Source organism: Culex pipiens, chromosome 2 (genome assembly GCF_016801865.2).
Source record: "Culex pipiens pallens isolate TS chromosome 2, TS_CPP_V2, whole genome shotgun sequence".
Classification (NCBI taxonomy): Eukaryota; Metazoa; Arthropoda; class Insecta; order Diptera; family Culicidae; genus Culex; species Culex pipiens.
Genome location: NC_068938.1, coordinates 51,871,690 through 51,892,493, shown reverse-complemented (window position 1 = coordinate 51,892,493; position 20,804 = coordinate 51,871,690). Strand labels below are relative to the sequence as shown.

At 40.0% G+C, this 20,804-nt stretch overlaps 2 protein-coding genes across 2 annotated transcripts in view; one reads left to right on the top strand and one right to left on the bottom strand.

Moving 5' to 3' along the window:
* Positions 1-20,804, top strand: part of LOC120427335 (protein vestigial) — a 66,263-nt gene that overhangs the window by 4,618 nt on the left and 40,841 nt on the right. The window lies entirely within an intron of this gene.
* LOC120427334 (uncharacterized) lies at positions 3,905-6,131 on the bottom strand. The gene has a single exon (XM_039592185.2). The coding sequence runs from the start codon at positions 6,072-6,074 to the stop codon at positions 3,984-3,986; it is 2,091 nt and encodes a 696-aa protein (XP_039448119.1). The 5' UTR covers positions 6,075-6,131; the 3' UTR covers positions 3,905-3,983.

The window sequence follows — 20,804 nt, the reverse complement described above, 5'->3', positions numbered from 1 at the left end:
GCTTTTTTTAATAACCGAACTTTTCTATTAGGCTCCTTTTAAATGTAGTTTTCCATAAAAAATTAAAACATATAAAATAAACGAAAAATTCACACAAATTAAATAAATAATTTTAAATGAGAAATTGCTTATATATTTTCCAAGGCTCGATCTAAAACGTAAGTGGAATTTTTATGCCATTTTTTTCATTTTAGCATACTTACTCTTATTAATGATTTTTTTTAAACAAGTCGTTAAAATTAATGTTTAAGGTATTTATTTTCATTTAACTCAAGAGTTTTTTGATTAGGCCGTTGCAAATATTTTTCAACGTTTATGGGGGCAAAAAAATATTTTTTTCGAAAAACTTCGAATTTTGATTGAAAATTCAAGTTTAATCAACCGAAAACCAGTTAAATTTTCTGCGTTTATAATAATATTAAGCATGTTTGAACTCCTTTGAAGACTTTTTAAATTTTCATAGATACCAATGTACAGTCCCACGAAAAGTTTTTTTTTTCGCGAAAAAAAAATTTACGTTGATGCATCGATATTTTCAAAACTTATAATTGAATAGCAACTGGACGCGTGTAGAATGCATTTTAAAACACTTTTTTCATCTAAATGTTGAAATCTAGGCTTGAAATTTCAATTTTTTTTTTACTTTTCCCTATCGAAAATAACAGAATGGAAAATTAATATCTTTCAATAACAGTACTAACAAGTTCTACTTTTCAGCATTGAAATGGTGCTGAAAAGTTGAACTTTTCAACACTTGTTTTGAAATGTAACATGCTTCAATATTTGTTTTGTTTTGAACGATGAATTTACTTAACACATGGATGAATGACATAAAATTCCCATCAATTTTTGAAACATTTTGCTTGCCAAAAAATCAACGTTAAATTTTGTCATTGTTTATTATTATGTGAAGTTTTACAGTGGTTTTCGATAAATAAAGAAGAAAAACTAACTTAATCCACCTATGTGCTTGGTGCCTTTCTCACTCCTTTCCAACAATGGGTGATATATTATACAGTATGTAAAAAAAGTATTTACACCTCTTGGGCACTATGCACATTTTGTGATGAAACTTGTAAAAAATTTAAAGTTTGACAGGAACCTAGTACTACGTTTTGTTCAGAAACTCATGCCAAACATTTTGCTACAAAAAGCTCATGAAAAGATGATTTCTATAAAAAGTTATATAACAAATACTATTACGAAAATAAAAAAGGTGCAAAAAAAGTTTGTACACCTTTCGAAAAATTAACATAAATAATGTTATTTGTTGACAAATCACCATAAATCCAGTCTCCCAACTCCAAATAGGCATCCTTGACTGATTAAAAAAATAATTTGGATTGAATATAAAGTTTACTAACTACTTAGTATAAAAGTTTATATAACTCTGGAAATTCTATTTAAAACTTATCTAAACTTAATTTTGCAAACTTTTAATTCAACTAAATGTCAATATATTACCATAGAATTGCTAAAAAAACATTTTGGAGTGGGTATAACACCGTTTTGGGGGTATTTGTATCGATAGAATAGATTTTTCGTTGGAATTTCGTACCAACCCGGAATTACGTCGTAGGAAAATCCGCCGGCATCCGAACCGGTCCACGATTCACAAGTCAACCTATGTGGAATCGGAAAGGGCATAAAATTTCCGATCTTTTGATACCCATACATCTAGGTTTTCTTTAAAACCTACGTTTTTAAATACCTGGGCAAAAAGTAAGTTTGATCCACGAGAACAAAAATTAAGAAATTCCATACATTTTTGGCAGGTTGCTCAAACGAAACCATAACAACGTTTTTGCTTAGGTATTTAAAAACGTGGGTTTTATAGAAAACCTGGATGTATGGGTATCAACAGATCGGAAATTTTATGCCCTTTCTGATGCCACATAGGTTGACTTGTGAATTGAGGACCGGTTCAGATGCCGGCGGATTTTCCGACGACGTAATTCCGGGTTGGTACGAAATTCCAACGAAAAATCTATTCTATCGATACAAATACCCCCAAAACGGTGTTATACCCACTCCAAAATGTTTATTTAGCAATTCTATGGTAATATATTGACATTTATTTGAATTAAAAGTTTGCAAAATTAAGTTTAGATAAGTTTATATAGAATTTCCAGAGTTATATAAACTTTTATACTAAGTAGTTAGTAAACTTTATATTCAATCCAAATTATTTTTTTAATCAGTCAAGGATGCCTATTTGGAGTTGGGAGACTGGATTTATGGTGATTTGTCAACAAATAACATTATTTATGTTAATTTTTCGAAAGGTGTACAAACTTTTTTTGCACCTTTTTTATTTTCGTAATAGTATTTGTTATATAACTTTTTATAGAAATCATCTTTTCATGAGCTTTTTGTAGCAAAATGTTTGGCATGAGTTTCTGAACAAAACGTAGTACTAGGTTCCTGTCAAACTTTAAATTTTTTACATGTTTCATCACAAAATGTGCATAGTGCCCAAGGGGTGTAAATACTTTTTTTACATACTGTATGATGGGTTTGTACACAAATTTCGTCTGATTTCGTTATGTTCCGGAATACAAATAACACACAAATCACTCTAGGGCTCATAAGTGGCATCATAAGTGGTCATAGCTTGAGACAGGGTTGCCAGATCTTCAATGTTTTGGACTCGTTGGAAAGGTCTTTCGATTACCTAACCATCGGTGGGTCGGATGATGGATCCGGACATTGTTTACATACATTTAAGTGAGATCCGGCTACAAAAAAGTACATAAATATCACTTAAGTGGGCAGATCTCGAGACAGTGTTGCCAGATCTTAAATGTTTCGGACTCGTTGGAAAGGTCTTTCAATTACCTAACTAACGATGTGTAACATGATGATGGTTGGTTCAGTTTACTGCCATTAAGTTAACTTCCGAAAATATGCGATAACACATTTTTATACATAACTTTTGAACTACTTATCGAAACTTCAAACAATTCAAAAGCAAACCACATCACTTCATGTTTCCCCCTCCCCGCCCATAACTACAATGCGTACTGGAATTTGTACACCGTGACGGATATCAGACCTCCAAGCCTATCATCTCCCCATCGATCCCATCAATGTCCCCACTCCACCACCCCCACCCACCCCACCACACCCACTCAACCCCCCCCGCACCCCCCTGCCAATAATCACCTAAAAATGCAACAGCTATCGACATGTACACCCACCTTCACGTGCACGCCCTCAGTCCCCCTCAAACAGCAGATATAGCCCAGTTGTTCCCAACAAGACATCATATAGCCTGTGCCAAAGACATTTCTTGAGGTGCCCCTTCCAATATCCCCCCCAAAAAAACCCATCCCACAAAAGACCCCTCACAACCCCTCCCCCTACCAATCTAACTACCAACCCATCAATCCCCCTATCCCTAACAACAAGCCAACCCCATCCACACGCAAAGCACCACAAAATCCAAAACTTTCCCTAGCCCCGCTCCACCCCCCTCCAAAAACCCCAACCCCCACATTCCCACCCATCCACACTTATTTAAAACTCTCAATACCCCAACCCCCCATACCCAAACCTTTCTTTCCTTAAACACTCCACCCCACATACCTTGCCTTGCACCCAACTAATCCCTAGCCGACAAAAATTAATCAGCTCTTCCCCATTTTTACCCCCCCTTCCCCATTAATACCCCCCATTTGCCCTATCCCCATTCATAGTGCCCCACCATAACCATATGTATACTTTACCCCCCCATATCATCCCCCCACCTCCCCTATTTCCCATACCTTCCAACCACCCCCACCATTACATTTCTCCAAACCTACTCTCACCAATGTCAATCTATCCCTATCATCCTCCTCATACTACCGCCCTCAATCCGAATCCTATCTCAAAAGGTGACTCACTCAATGATGCACCGATATCCTCCTGATTTATTCCGCCATTACCGATTTATTTAAAATAATATTTATTCAGCAAATAATCCTTCAAAAATATACATCCTACGGCGCCACCATTTGCTTCAACAGCCTCTGCTTGATGCTCTCCTGCATCCGCTCCCACCGCTCAATCCGCCGCATCACCTCCGGAATGAGCTCCTTCCGCTTGAAGAAGTTCGTTTCCGGCCCATCACGCAGCTCCACCCGCGTCACACCCCCATAGTCCGGCTCGTACCCGATCGACCTCAGGAACTGATCAAACTGCACCGAAAAGTAGTTATGGTACACCAGATCCACCTCAAAGTTGGCCCTCTCCTCGTCGCTCATCACGGCGTCCGTCCCGAACGCCAGGAAGAAGATTTTGTCCAGCTTGGTGACGACGGGCGGGATCACGACTTCCGGGACGGGTTTCTTCTTGAGACGAGATCGTGGCAGCTTTCCGGTTTTTGGAGGCTTCACGTAGCGTGGGGCAAGACTTCGTTCCAGCTGGATGGCCATCAGCTTGTGCCGCTGGTCCTCTTCGGCGGCTTTCTTGGCTTTCTTCATCTTGCGCCAGCGGAGGAAGCGTACTCGCTTCTCTACGGAGTGGATCAGGTGTGGTGGGATCTTGTCGAAATCGGATAGGAGTTGGGTGACTACGTCAAAGATGTACATGAAACTCTCGGTTCCGGAGAATCTAAGTGCGTTTTCGCGCTGATCCGGTGGTAGAAAGTGCTTGTATAGAACGTAAAGGAGTGATTCGATGGTTCTGGTTCGTTCGTTCTCGACGCACTTTCTTAGAGGGTTGCGCACAATTTCATCAAACATATCTTTGAGTAAGGTCGAGCGCTTCTCCAAACTGTTCTTCTTCTGCTCCAGGTCTTCGATCGAGTACTTGAGATTTGCAATCATGTTTTTGTAGTGCAGCTGGACTTCTTTGGATTCCTTTTCCGCATCCAGCTTGACCCAGCTCAGCAAATTGAGTCGATTCAGCAGGGTCATCGAGTTCACGTCAAGTTCTGCGACACCTTTCAGCAAGCTCGCACTGTCTTTGAATACGGCGTGCACCGGTCGGCTTTTCGCCTGATACTCCTCCTCGTAGAACTTCTTAACAGCCCAGATATCGTTCTGACCTTCTAACTTGCGCAAATTCGCCGTATCACGCTTCTCAATCGACTCCGGATAGCCTTCCAGCTTACCCTCCTCATCCATGTGAATCCAGTCGTGCTCGAGCCGCCACTGCTTCGGCATGATCAGATATTGGAAGTTCTGATACTTGATCCTGGGAACCCACAAGCTCTCTAGCTGAATCACCCGATTCCACAGCAGCTCCATCTGCTTGCGACGCTCGTGCAGCTCGGCCTCCCAACGGGCCGTCTCATCGTAGTACGGCTTGACCATGTCCATGACGCGCATCGACGACCGGAAGCGTAGCTTCCGTAGTTCACGCAGCGCCTCGCGAAGCTCCGTACAGCGTGCACGAAGGTCCCGGTGGTGCTGTTTCTCGGTTTTCTCCACCTGGGTCAGTTCGTGGATGTACTCCTGCCGGTAGTACGTCTCGAACTGCTTGCGGGAAGCTTCCCGGAACTGGTGGATGGCGTCAACGCGCATAAAGTTGTGGATTCGTGGACGGTAGGAGATCTCACTGCGGTAGTGCGGATCCAGCTGGGTTGCGAGCTGTGAGGGATGTTTGTGGGTTACTCCTAGTTTTTCTTTGTCGAATTGGACTTCATCAACGAGCAGTCGATCGCGCATTCCGTGCCGAGATCGACTTCGGTGGGTGTTGAAACGATCGACTGATTCCGGGAAGAACGAAGCAACTCCGACGGCGTACGGGTTGGCTGCGCTGGTGGAAGGAACTGCTGCTGGATCAGGTGCCGCTGCAAGCGACTCCTCCGATGCTTTTGCAGCCGCCATGCGGAACCAGTCCAGGGAGACCTTCTTCCCGTCCAGCACCAAGAAGCTGCCGCTTTCGTCGCTGAGGCTTTCGAACGATGGCAGCGATTCTTCGACTAACGCTTTCCTTTCCGGGCCTGCATTACGCCAGTCATGCTGGAAGTTACCGAAAAAATGGTCCTCTAGGATGGCGAGAAACTTGGACTTGAGTTGCTCGAAGGAGTGCGATATGGACTCGACGCTGGGTGCTTTTTCCGAGGAGCTCTCGGAAGAGGACATGATTGCAAGGTGACGTTTGCTCAAACTAGGTGTACTTGGATTCACCTGCCTTCATGATCAGGTTTGAACTTTTCATCCCAACATGAGAACCGAAAGATAGCGACCTCTTTCGTACATCGTAAAGAGAATCGCGTAACGAAGCAAGACAGTGTAATTCTCCCTCTCTGTCCGACCTCCACGGACAAGCCGTGTAACCTCAACGCGAGATTAAGTCGCGACCGAGCCTGCGCAGCAGCCTCGCGAGACCTTTGGTAGACTTCGTCTTTATCGAGATTTTTTCGCAGTCTTTGTAGGTCCGCCGCGCCACGGTCCAAATCGATGGCGGCGCGGCACCGACGCTGTCCAGATGCAGTCCGCGATGAGGTCTCCGCGGCAATGACTCTCATTTTTTGTGTTGTTTCTCTCCGCTTCTCGACGCTTTTCCACGGTTCCTCGCGGATTACCGCTGATCACGAGGATTTAAGCGGGCTCTGCTGCGCTGTAACGTCCACCGAGGGCTGGATAATTGGGCGTTAAGACAATTGGAATTCCTTTATAAATAACCGCGCGCGTTTAAGATAAATCATCAGCCGATTATTAGTTTATTTTATTCCCGGTCATTAATTTTGCGCCTTTCAACGCGGCGGCGGCTCTGCCGGCCATGCTGGTGCGAGGAATTAGCACCACCAGATCGGCTGCCGCCGGTTGGTTCGGTGCGGCCATTTGGCCGCGGTGGAAGCTGTCAAGATGTCTATTGGCGCGCAGTAAAGTCCTGTACCGCGCGCTCTGACTTATACCAGAAGTTACTCCGTGAAACGACGTGGTAATGAAGTGTAATAAAAGATTTATGGATCTATTTCTTTATTGAAGAGTCCGTGGGCTGCAGCGCGGCCAGGTTGTCTACGGAGGTATCATTGTGTGCCACTTGGGGTTGATGGGAAAATCGATGAGAAATTCGAGCTGATTGGAGCGAGGGTTCGGTTAGGGTGGCGCTAGGAATGTAAGGTAAAGGTAGACTTTTTATTTACCAAATTTGGATTTGTTTGAAAGTTTAAGGTATATAAAAGTCACAGAATCTTAACTGGTATGGTTCTGAGTTTAAGACTGGATCTATCGTTTTACTTTGTAAGACTTTTCAGTAGAACTTTCCCATAAAAAAATGTCTGATCTAAAAAAAGTACCAGTGTTGATTTAAAATAACACAATTAATTGTGTTAACTAGACACGACTTCAATTATGATTTTGCTCCCAAAAGGAAACCAATCCGTATCGTATTTACCTTTATTGGCGTTACGCGATGTAGTAGTGCACTATTGGTGCTGCCGTAATGCGCTTTTTTTCTTATTCCCACTCGTAAGTCTCCTGCAAAAGGAAGTCCCCAACCGCGAAAGACCTGAATTGTGGATGACGGTTCCAAGTGGCAGTTTTATAATTTTTATTAATTTAATAAGCTTCTTGTGTGACAATTTGCTTCGTGCCCATGGTGCTGTCTACCTTCAGAGCAGAAGGTGTTCAAGAAAATCCCCCATGCCGAGTCCGCTGCTGTTTTTTTTTCGCTCACTCTGAACTGGTGACTGATTTTCCGAAATGGACACATTCGATCTGGTTGACCACCAACAGCAGACGCGCGTAACTTGATTCCGAGAAGCGTTTTCTCAATGGGAGCTCGCGCGACCTACGTGCGCGCGGAGACCCGCGCGATTTCGCTGGAAAAGCGACGAACCCGTTTGCTGCCTCATTGTGTCGTCGTCGTCGTCTACGCAGATCGCAGCCTTCAACCGTCAACGCATGGGTCGTGCGTTGATCCGCAGGTGTCCCATCGTCGTGACTGCCGTGGTTAGAGCAGCGCGTAAGACCTGTTTGCGATGTAAATAAATTACGAGGAATTAATCCTCAATGAACGCGCAGAAAGTTTACACACTCGAAGCGGAGTTTTTGTACTACAGAACATGACGGAACTGCTGCTGCTGCTGTGCGAATGTGGAACAAACGGCGAGACCGGATCGATAATGCATGAGATGTTATCGCGCAGTTGTAACTATTTCTCATTAGAAATTTTGATTTCGCTGCAGGTAGGTGCTGAGCCGAGTTGCACCAGCTGACTGATTGACTGATTGAAAGGTGACGACGGTGTTCAATGTCGGTAATCACTTAATCCCTTGGAGAAATATGGATCTGCACGTTCGTCGTGTGGTTTGACATGAGGGACGTCGTCTAGACGTGATGGGTGACAATGCAGCTACAGCTGTGAATCACAACTAAGCTCCGAATAAATCAACTTTTAAAGCACCACGTGACTCCATGTCTAATCCCCCCAGCCATCAAACACCCTAGAATGGAGCAATCCATCAGTTTCAATCGCTCGTGCGGTGTTGATGAATGACCCCTAAAATGGTTTTTCAGTGCACGCACTCACGTCGTTCGCCATTTGACGAAGCTCAAAGTTGGCCACCCGCTTGACGCAGAGTGACGAAAACAGCCATAAAGAATAAAAAATTACGAATGAAATTAATTTCCCCTGCCTTTTTCCGAGATCGGGTGCCTTTGGGTGTTATCTAATGGCATTCGTAAAATAGTCTCATAAATTATTCGCTCCGCTTCGAGACACGGCGCGCAGAGACCTCCTCCGGTCCGGAGCTGCTGACGGAGTCCGATTTCGAGCCTGGTTATGGCCTGGTGAGCTTCTGAATTACACGAATAAGTAAGCCGTGTTCGACGAGAGCACACACACGCAACCACGTTGGGTGGTGGTATATGCCACCCAGTTCCACCCCTTGGAAGGGGGCAGAAAAACCACGTCGAGCGCAGAGGGCTACTGCACTACACTGGATTGTGGTTTCATTACACATTTGTGTAGTCAACAATCCAGCGGCAGTAGTGCATCGTACACCTATGCTGTGGATTCATGGATCCACTGCCACTGCAAATTTACTGGCGCTGATACTGATCGGAGGAGGGTCAAACGAACTACAAACTTTTTCCACGTTTGTGAATTTTGACACATATGTCAAAATTTATATTTTAAATATTTAATGTTACTCATTTTTGTTAAGGAGAAAGGAGACACCAACCACAAAGGTGGATTATGTTAGTTTTTAAGTGATTTATAGCTCAAAACCGTGTAGGAATAGAAATTTGGTATCAAATGGCCTTTTGTGTAAAATTTTACGCCTGTTCTTATGGAGTACTCAAAATAAAAAAAAACGTATTTTTCACCAAAACAAGTAAAAAATGGTTTTAAATTACTGCCGTTACTCAACTATCAATATTGTAAAATTTACTTTACTTTTCGAAACTGCATGCATTGCATATTGCTATAATCGACATTTTGTCATCCAGATCATTTTTTTTAAATTACGTGTTTTTGTAACTTTTCAGAGTTACTTTTTAGAGTGTATTAATGTTCTACAAAATGCAGGGCAAACAATTATAAGAAAATGATGTATAAAAACACAAAAAAAATCGGAGTCGAGAGAATCGTTCATTGAGGGCTCAGCGCCAAAAAAATCGGAGTCGAGAGAATCGTTCATTGAGGGCTCAGCGCCAAAATCGAGAGAATAATGCTACCAACTCACATCACCATCATAACAAATGAGTTCATTCGTTAATTGAAACAATAAATCTCCAACAAGTGTCATACATTGGCATCTGACCACTCATTGTTTGCCAAGCTGTGGTGGCCGAGGCAGTTAAGTCATTGAGTTAGTATGTCAAAGGTCTCTAGTTCGATTCCCGTAGTCGACACTTTTGGTTTTTGTTTTTTTTGTTTGACGGATAAACTTTTATTTGCATATGAACCGCAATAGAATAATTCTCTCGCCAATCTCGAGCTGTGTTCTCTGTGTTCGTGAACTGTGCCATTATTCTCTCGACCCGAGGCCATTATTCTCTCGGACAAGCGCTGCCCAGTTTTGGGTGAATATACGGTTTGAATGTATTCATCACGAGTTATCTGAATGTTATATAAACTTTTTTTTTAAATGTGATGATTTTTATATTTTTTACCAGTTTTTCGAATTTTTAATTTCTCAAACTAGATCGTATGATTTTAAAAGATTTTTTTTCAAATTTTGAATATTAATTTGACGTTTGTTTGGTTCGTGCATTGCTAGAATGGCACTGGTTTGTATCTTTATTTTAGAAAAACCAAACTGTTAACGAGCCACAACAAACGTACAAATGGTCAATCTTATGCGACGTTTGCTGAACTTTTCAAAAATAATACATTCAAAAGCATACGATTGAGTTTTAGTGGTTTAAACTACCAAAAACTGTTCAAAAATGTTCAGATCATTAGTAAAAAAACATTTTCTTAAGGGGTTACATACATGAAAAAAAATAATTTCATATTACAGAAATTTATTAAATCCACTTTAAAGATTATTTACAATCACTTCTGAAAGTTCCATAAAGATATTTCATGATTTAACTGAGTTAGAGACGATTTAGGCTCAGAACTTTGCCATGCGCAAAGCCAACTGTCTAACTTTCTGAGCGTCTTTCTCTGAACATCAAGTTGATTTACGGGTGCCACGATATCTCGAGATGGGACGGACCAAAATGGCTGAAATTTTGGGTGAAGACTCCCAAGACATATCCCGTGTGCATGACGAAGCCCGATTTTGAAATTTGGAATTTTAAAAAAAAATACAAAAATCAAAAACTGGCGATTTTTTATGTGAAAAACAGAAAAATATTTTTATCTTTTTTTTAAATAAAGTTTTTGAAAATCGGCCTTCGTCATGCACACGGGATCGGTTTAACGAGTCTTCACCAAAATTTTGAGCCGATTTGGTTGAAGCAATGTTGAGATATCGTGGCACCCGTTTTTTGAAACTGCTAACTTTAAATAGCTGTATCTCGGCAATGATACAACCAAATGTCTTCAAATTTGTTTTGTTAATAGATGAAAATGTATGTTTGAATTCTCTGAAAACAGATTTTGAAAAAAGGTTAATTGTGTGCTCAAACCAACCTCTGACATTTTAGCCGATTTACATGTATGTAACCCCTTAAATTTCAGTTAACTCATGACAAATTTTGTGTGAATTCGTGGAGAATGATCCTTTTAAAAATCATTTTGTTTTGAAATTTCGATTCGATGACATTGAGTTTAGTTTATTTTAGTACAATTTTAAATATTTTTTACTAATCGATTTTTTATTTGTTTTTTTTTTAACTTTCTCTTACCAAAAGTAAACAAATAAACAAAATAAGTTGCAAATGGATTCACAAAAGCTGTTGCGAAAAAAGGGGAAACTTTTGGATTGGATGCAAATTGGGGTAATTCGCGATTGAATATCTTTTTGAGTATCTAACTTTCCAGGAATATTTTTGGGTTTTTTTTTCTTCTTTAGAAAGATTTTGGGCACGCCGTTTTAAGCCACAAAAAAAAAAGTTTTAACGTAGAAAATTATTGTTCTTAGAGAATTAATGATGTTGTTAAGCCTGATCTGACATCGGGAAACTGCTGCGATCCTGAAACTGTCAACGCAGAAACCCTGCGGAAATTTGCGACCTGTGGTCTGCGATTTTAATACAGAATCACAGCAACGCAGAGTTGTCATTGTAGAAGATCAGATTGATTTGCATGTGTTTAAAACTTGCGATCCTGCGAGTTTCCTATTGTAAACCAGGCTTTAGAGATAAGTAGGTTTCTCAAAATTACCCTTATCGTGAACCACCTTTCAATCAATCAAAAGTTGCCCCTTTCCCATTTGTAGACACCAAAGGTCTTTACAATTTTAAGGAAACTCCAGTTTGTAAGTGGAAACTGTTAAATGGACCACTGTGTAATGGTGAAAATAGAACCCAAACCATTTTCTAAACACAATTTCTTGTATTCCGGGTTAAATACTCATTTTATATATTTCAGAGCCTTTTGAAATCCGTTCTTAAATTTTTAAAACTTCTTTACTGTTAATATTGAGTTTGCCCACCTCACCCCATCAAATTTTAAACATTATGGTCCGCCCAATGGACTCCGATGCAGCCTGCACTCAATCCGCACTGCACCAACCACGATGCACTTGTATGCGTGTGTGTTGTGTACGTACCCCCACCCCATGTTCACGTGTGCTTGTGTGCACTCGTGTAAGCTTCTTCTTCAACGCACGATGCACTCTATTTGCCGCAGGAGGAGGTATTTTTATTGAAATACTATAACGAAATGAAATATTTCATAAATGTTGTTTTGCTTCGAAACCGCCACCGCCGCACACAAACTCACCCATGCTGTTCGAGGAACTTATGCTGCTGCAACATCGCACGCATAACCTCACAGAGGTGTGCAGTAATTATTTTATCTGTAAACGTCGATCGGGTGTTTTCGCAGGGGGCTATAATTTCACGTAAATCAGATCGGTGTTTTCACCCAACTCTTGGCAGGACAAATCTCTTCTCATGAGAGCTCGAGTTAAGCTGACTGATGAGAGTGGTCCCATAGAGAGGGGGGAAGCGCGTAATTCATCGCGCTCAAAAGGGCTGTTCATTAAAGTTAATTAATTTCACTTTACCACGGTAACACGCGGTTAGGCGCTCTCGATGGGAAATTGAACGAGTTCAATTAATTCTGGAGTTGATAATATTATTCAGCGGAGTTGAAGTAATGTGATTAAAACAGAACTGGGTGCAGCCGCAGCAGCGTTATTCAAACACACAAAATATTATCCTATGACGGAGGGAAAACCTGCATTTCTCACCTTCTTCATTTTTCACAAACCCCTCCGCTGAAGGCCGCGCAGTAATTAATAATTAATGAGCAAATTAAATATTAATACAACTCGCGCGGGCTCCCCCAACTCGAGAGTTCTATGCGCTTCGACAGATGACGACGGCCACGGAGATGACGCCATTTTGACTGGACGAGGAGGCCATTTTCCCTGCGCGCTCGAACGCACAATTGAAATTAATTATGCTCTCATTACGTCGAAGCCGTCGAGGGCAGCCCCTCGGGTGCAATGTGAAGGTTATGTGCTGCTGCGGTTCGAACAGCATAATTGCCTGCTAATAATGCTGGGGCTGAGCTGCGGACTGCAGGCTCTTCTCGCTTACAATGGTATATTGTTTGCTAATTTGTCGATTACGAGCCGGGCGAATGGAAAATTTACAGCAAACTCAGTGGCATGACGACCGGGCGTTTAGTTTTTCCAGGAATCGTGTAAAGCTGAGCGAGCTCACTCGGTGTTGTAGTGGAAAAGCGGATGGAAAACGGATTTTCTCGGTACGATGGCGTATGCCATGTTTGAATGCGATTACCAAAGTTAACTGTTTTGTGAGTGCATGTACTTGATGGTTGCTAACAGTAATCACGATGTTCCATGAAAAATCATTCATTAAAGTGAGGTGAAGCTTATCCTATCCTAAGTCCTAATATCATACTGATTCGTTTTGTGTTATTGTTTATACCGCGTTTTTTTTATAGTTATAATCAATCGTTTATTAGAAAGATGAATGGTTTAACCTTTAAAAATCTCAAAATATTTTTTCAAGCCAAATTAAATGCAAAACTTATAGTTTACAAACAAATCACTTTTCGTCGCTGTAGTGCTATCTTGTGCAGCTCTCAATGCCTCACCTTTTTACCTTAACAGGTAGTAAGATTTAACAAAAAATACTAGCTTAATCCACCCTTGTTGATTGGTGCCTTCCTCGCTGTTTAACAAGAAAGGATCGCACGAAAGATCCTGAAATAAGTTATAGCCACGCTTATCAGTTAAGTGGTCATAACTTGAGGCAGAGTTGCCAGATCTTCGAACTTTTGATCCCATTTGCAAGGTACTCTGATTACCTATCCTAAAGTTTACATACAGATAAGCGAGATCCGGCTTTAAAAAAGTATTTAAATATCACTTAAGTGGTAATAGCTTGAGACAGGGTTGCCAGGTCTTCAATGTCTTGAAAGTTCTTTCAATTACCTAACCAACGAAGAAGAACATGATTGACCGATTCTTAGCGAAGCTACACCAAAATGTCACATTTTTCAATTTTCAATATGATTTTTAATATGAAAAAAATCATTTTTATTATGATGCAATAATTGCAATGTGCTTTAAATGCGTTTTCTTACCTTAAAAGCCAAGAACATTGACCAAAAGTGGTCTGCAAGCCATTGTACGGGAGAGGAGTTTTTTTCATAAATCTGCTCCTTTCGTTGTCCCGTCACGAAAAGAAATGGCTGGCAAAAACTCAAATTTCATCCAATTCTTTCAGTTCAAGGAGCAAAAGATTCGTTTTTTAATTTGTGATAATGTGTAGAAGAGCAAAAGTTTTTTAAATCAAACTGGCAAAACTGTAGCGATTTTTGTAGTGTGCCTTTTAAAAGTCCAGTTTTACGATGTTGTCCCGTCACGCTACATTTTTATTTCAGGGGAAGCACAGGTACTATATGGTTCATTCTGCATGATATTTCTTTGTAGGAAAATCAATCATCTTTCCAAATATGTAATATCATTGGGGGGTTTCTTCTTTTATTTTGCCACTACAGCCAAAACGCTGAAAAAAAACTTTTTTTTAAAGGAGCCGAAGAATCGGTCATTGTATTTGAGTCAGTTTCCGGTCACTTATCTAACATCCGGATATAAACAAAAACACATTTTGATACCTAACTTTTGACCTACTTATCGAAACTACCCTAAATCAATGACCAAAATCGGTTTAGCCAATTCTGAGAAAACTGAGTGACATTATACAGTATGTAAAAAAGTATTTACACCCCTTGGGCACTATGCACATTTTGTGATGAAACATGTAAACAATTTAAAGTTTGACAGAAACCTAGTACTACGTTTTGTTCAGAAACTCATGCTGAACATTTTGCCACAAAAAGCTCATGAAATGATGATTTCCATTAAAAGTTATATAACAAATACTACTACAAAAATAAAAAAGTGCTAAAAAAGTTTGTAAACCTTTCAAAAAATTTACATAAATAAATTTACATTTTTGACAAATCATCATAAATTCAGTCTGCCAACTCCAAATAGGCATCCTTGACAGATTAAAAAAAATCCATTGAATATAAAGTTTACTTTTATAAAAGTTTATATAACATTGGAAATTCTATAACAAACTTATCTTAACTTAATTTTTCAAACTTTTAATTTAACTAAATGTCAATATATTACCAAAGAATTGCTAAATAAACATTTTGGAGTGGGCATAACACCGTTTTGGGGTTCTTTGTAACGATAGAATAGATTTTTCGTTGGAATTTTGTACCAACCTGGAATTACGTCGTCGGAAAATCCGCTTGCATCCGAACCGGTCCACGATTCACAAGTCAACCTATGTAGCATCGAAAGGACTTAAAATTTCCGACCTTTTGATACCCAGATATCTAAGTTTTCTATAAAACCCACGTTTTGCCTTCCTCACTGAGGTAAGGCTATAATCCTGCTCTAAAAATGAACTTTGCAAAAAAACGTCGTAGACCCACCTTCATGTATACATATCGACTCAGAATCGAAAACTGAACAAATGTCTGTGTGTATGTGTGTGTGTATGTGTGTGTGTATGTATGTATGTGACCAACAAACTAGCTCATGTTTCTCGGCACTGGCTGAACCGATTTGACCTGACCTTGTTGCATTCGACTTGGTTTTGGGTCCCATGGATCGAGTTTTATACAGATTGAAGTTTCGATAAGTAGTTCAAAAGTTATGTATAAAAATGTGTTTTCACATATATCCGGATCTCACTTAAATGTATGTAAACTATGTCCGGGACCATCATCCGACCCATCGTTGGTTAGGTTATCAGAAGACCTTTCCAACGAGTCCAAAACATTGAAGATCTGGCAACCCTGTCTCGAGATATCCCGACTTAAGTGATATTGATGTACTTTTTGGAAGCCGGATCTCACTTAAATGTATGTAAACTATGTCCGGATCCACCATCCGACCCATCGTTGGTTAGGTTATCAAAATACCTTTCCAACGAGTCCAAAACATTGAAGATCTGGCAACCCTGTCTCGAGATATCCCGACTTAAGTGATATTTATGTACTTTTTGGATGCCGGATCTCACTTAAATGTATGTAAACTACGTCCGGATCCACCATCCAACCCATTGTTGGTTAGGTTATCAGAAGACCTTTCCAACGAGCATAAAACATTGAAGATCTGGCAACCCTGTCTCGAGATATGCCCACTTAAGTGATATTGATGTACTTTTTGGAAGCCGGATCTCACTTAAATGTATGTAAACTATGTCCAGGTCCATCATCTGACCCATCGTTGGTTGGGTTATCAAAAGACTTTTCCAACGAGTCTAAAACATTGAAGATCTGGCAACCCTGTCTCGAGATATGTCCACTTAAGTGATATTGATGTACTTTTTGGAAGCCGGATCTCACTTAAATGTATGTAAACTACACCCAAAATTCAGAGTCGAGATAATCGTTCTCTCAAAATTTATTGAGGGCTCAGTGCCAAAATCGATAGAATAATGGTACCAACTCACACCATCATAACAAATGAGTTTATTCGTTAGTTGAATCAATAAATCTCCAACAAGTGTCATACATCGACTTCTGACTTCTCCATGGTCACCAAGCTGTGGTGGCCGAGACAGCTAAGTCATTGCTGATGGGTTAGTCAAAGGTCTCTGGTTCGATTCCCGTTATCGACAATTTTGGTTTTTTGTTTGACGGATGAACTTTTTTTGCAAATGAACCTCGAGAGAATAGTTCTATCGCCCATCTCGAGCTGTGTTCTCTGCGTCCGTGAATGGTACCACTATTCTCTCGACTCGAGACCATCATTCTCTCGGACTAGCGCTGCCAGTTTTGGGTGTATGTCCGGATCCACCATCCGACTCAACGTAAGTTAGGTTATCAAAAAACCTTTCCAACGAGTCCAAAACATTGAAGATCTGGCAACCCTGTCTCGAGATATTTCGACTTAAGTGATATTGATGTACTTTTTGGAAGCCGGATCTCTCTTAAATGTTTGTAAACTATCTTCTTTAAATGTATGTAAACTATGTCCGGATCCACCATCCAACCCATCGTTGGTTAGGTTATCAGAAGATCTTTCCAAAGAGCCTAAAACATTGAAGATCTGGCAACCCTGTCTCGAGATATGCACACTAAAGTGATATTGATGTACTTTTTGGAAGCCGGATCTCTCTTAAATGTATGTAAACTATGTCCGGATCCACTATCCGACCCATCGTTGGTTGGGTTATCAAAAGACCTTTCCAACGAGTCTAAAACATTAAAGATCTGGCAACCCTGTCTCGAGATATGGCCACTTAAGTGATATTTATGTACTTTTTTATTCCGGATCTTAAAAATAGATGAAATTTTTGTACAATTCCATCATATCAGCCATTGTTGGTAATAAGTGAGGAAGGCTCCAACCACATAGGTGGATTAAGTTAGTTTTTAAATACCTAGGTTAAAAGGTTGTTATGGTTTCATTTGAGCAACCTGCCAAAAATGTATGGACTTTAGCAATTTCTGTTTTTGTTTTATTCATAACTTATTTTTTATTAGGTCCTTTTAGGTGCTGTGACCAGGTTGGGACCGAGGATCAGTAAAACAATATATAATAAAAAACAAAAACAACTCCTTAAATTTCATACCTGGAGATCATGTACCTGACGAGGGTTACTTGGTCCAAGCGGGTCTTGCAGGTCTTGAACTTGCTGATGTACTCGGAGAAAATCCCCCACAGCTCAGCTGAACTGTAGAGTACCTCCCCGGCTTCCTCCTTCGTGGCTCCGCCGTCTCGGGGGCCACCTTGGCTGCTTCCTGCGGGTCGAGGTCGATCCTTCGATTTTCAGTCCGGAACTGCGCCCGGTAGCGGAGGGAACTCCGCCGGCGTGAACGCCGAAACTGCTGGACTCAGCTTCTCATCGTAATTTTTGTTCTCGTGTATCAAACTTACTTTTTGCAGGTCAGAACAGTTTTATCAACAAAACCACTTTTGACAAGCTAATCTTAAAAAAAAAGTTCTAGAGCTTCGAAATTACACCATTTCAGTGGAACTTTACCATCAATTTAAGGACAGAGGATGTCCATGAGCACTGCGCATTCTCCGTTTCCAGTGTGGATAGACAACATAATGGCCGCATCTCAGATAGAGCACCCGTCGTCAATTGACGTTGTCCTAGGAAAAGCTCATTATTTTCCAACCCCTGTTGCGCTGCTTGTTCAATTACACAATATTATTTCCGATTACAGTTTAGAGGAAGAATGAAAAAAAAAAGTGCTGAATTCTTCACACCTCGCACAAAATAGTCAAACACTTACGTGCGAGATAAATGGCCGGGGGTAATACTTATTAAAATAATTCAACTTATTTCAAAAGAGACACACACACGCAGAGTACACCTCAAGCATCTTATGAATCGCATTCCGCAACACATACTTGAGTCTGGCTGTGACTCGCGCGGCTTGGCTGCTGCCGCGGAATCCGTCGCGCGACGGGACATTGACTGATGTTGCTTTTGCTCTCAATGTTGTTGTCGTTGTTGCTGTTGATAATGTGGTTTCAGTGTGTGTGTGTGTTGCTAGACTTGCAAAGGACTGTTCGCGCGGCGGATCCCTTTTCGGGTTAAATCACTTGCCAGCAAACGACGACGAAGACGTAAATAGTTGCTCGCATAGTTGAGTCAAAAGAGGAAGGAGGGGGAGGTTGGGGGATGATACCACCCAACTTGCTTTTAAAGAGGAGTAGTTTGTACACCCCCGTTTCGGGAGAATGCGCAACATTGCACCACAGGTCGTCGGCCATCATCGGAGAGAGATGCTGGCAAAAATGGAAGCCTGCAAGAGCGGAGGAAGGGTTCAATTTTCTACCCATCGATCGATCAGCTTTAACGCAGTTTTGCTCTAGTTTAAGAGTTTGATATTGGAGTTACAGATTATGAGAAGACCTGGGTTTCGAAGAAATAAACATTGCATATCAGAATTCGATATTTCAGGTGTTGATGCTCAACAAAAATTTAATATCTATATCACATTCTGATATGTTTCAGAATTGATAATAAAATTGTCAATTTTGATAATCCCGTTGCAATAACCACACCTTTCCTGAACGTATTTCATTTCTAGGGTTAGTAAATGTTCACGATTTCGCGGACAGCGTGAAATTGGTGAAATTCCATAATTTCCGTGAAGTTGAAGGATTTTTGGAAATCAATGCATAAAAAACATATTTTACAAATATTTTATCCACAAACGTTTTAAGTGTAATTTTAATTAGTTTTCAATTGAAAAACGTAAAAATAAGTATGCCAAAAATAAAGATAAATAAATGAAAATTTAAAAAAATGAGTAAAATCGCTTGAAAACATTGTACTATTCTTATTCGAACGTTTTTTTATAAGGGACCATCCATAAACCACGTGGACACTTTTTTGGGAATCTGTTACCCCCCCCCCTCGTGGACAATTGTCCATACAAAAAAAAACATTTTTGTATGGATCGTGGACAATCGCCATACCCCCCCCCCCCCTCCTAAATTGTCCACGTGGTTTATGGATGGTCCCTAATTTAAAAATTTATTTCGATGCTTTTTAAAAAAATTAAGATTTCGAACCACAGATTAGCACAACACAACCAAATTTTTGTAAGCCTCCATAGATATTCTGTTCTTTTTCTCAGTACCATGTAACTGTAAAAAATGATTAATGGATACTTTTTTCCTATTAGAATATTTTCTTTTAGATTTTTTATTAAGTTTAGACAAGTTTAGACAAATATGCTTTTCTGATTACTTTGAAATAATAAGTGAAAATGAAAGTGCAATCAACTGAAAACAAATGCACTTCCCTGCATTCATTGTCACTTTTAAGACCATTGGATTCACATATTTTTTTTTTTTAATGTTAGTGAAATTTCTTTTCGTCATCTTTTTTTTTTTTGATAACTAATGACAGTGTTTTATATATTAGGTATATTACTTGGAATATCAATTTGAATACCATTTCATTTTTATGATATAATTCTAGAAAAAAAAAAGATGAATACTATATTTGTGCTCAAAAATATTAATTAATCTCAAAAATCAGCCCCTCTGAATTATTTTATTTTCCCTTAGTCTCGTGGACAGGGATGGAATAATCGCGAAAAAATCAATTTCGCTTGCGAACTTTCTTCACCGTGAAAGAGAGAGGAGGCAATTCGCGCAAAAGAAAATCGCTCCCCAAATTCTCCAACAAAATTTGCTGATGATTTTTTGTAAATTTCCTTGTCAGCACCACTCAAAAATATTTATTTCACTTTATTCACACACATTGCCCATCTACAAAATGTGATAGATCATTTTTCGACGTGTGACATTACAATTGCAAGTGTAGTAGTGAAATAGATGTTCCGCCGAATAATTAAGATGATGGTTTTTTTTAATTCTTTTTACCGATTTTTCGTGCGCGAGCGAGGATTTTTTCTCTTGATGATGATGAAATGAATGAGTTGATTTGATGTTCTCCGTAAAACTATAATTAAATTTACTAAAATGCTTTTTTTTACTAAGTGGCTGTAGAACACACGATCCGTGAAATTTCCATGAAATTTTATGTCTCCGTGAAAATAGCATTTTTAGCGCAAACAATCACGAAGCTTATTCATTTTCATTGTATATTTCTTTAGTTGGTGTGAAATTTAATGCCTGACACCGATTTATAATTGAAGGAATTTCAATAAAAGCGTTTCAACTGAAATCGAGTGATAACTAGCTCAATCAGAAGTAAGCAAGCAAGTTTCGATCAAAAGTTTTGCAAAATTAGTTGTTTAAATAGTGA

Bases quoted from the DNA above. Each gene is read 5' to 3' on its own strand.
- LOC120427334 (XM_039592185.2), bottom strand. From the start codon at position 6,074: ATGTCCTCTTCCGAGAGCTCCTCGGAAAAAGCACCCAGCGTCGAGTCC.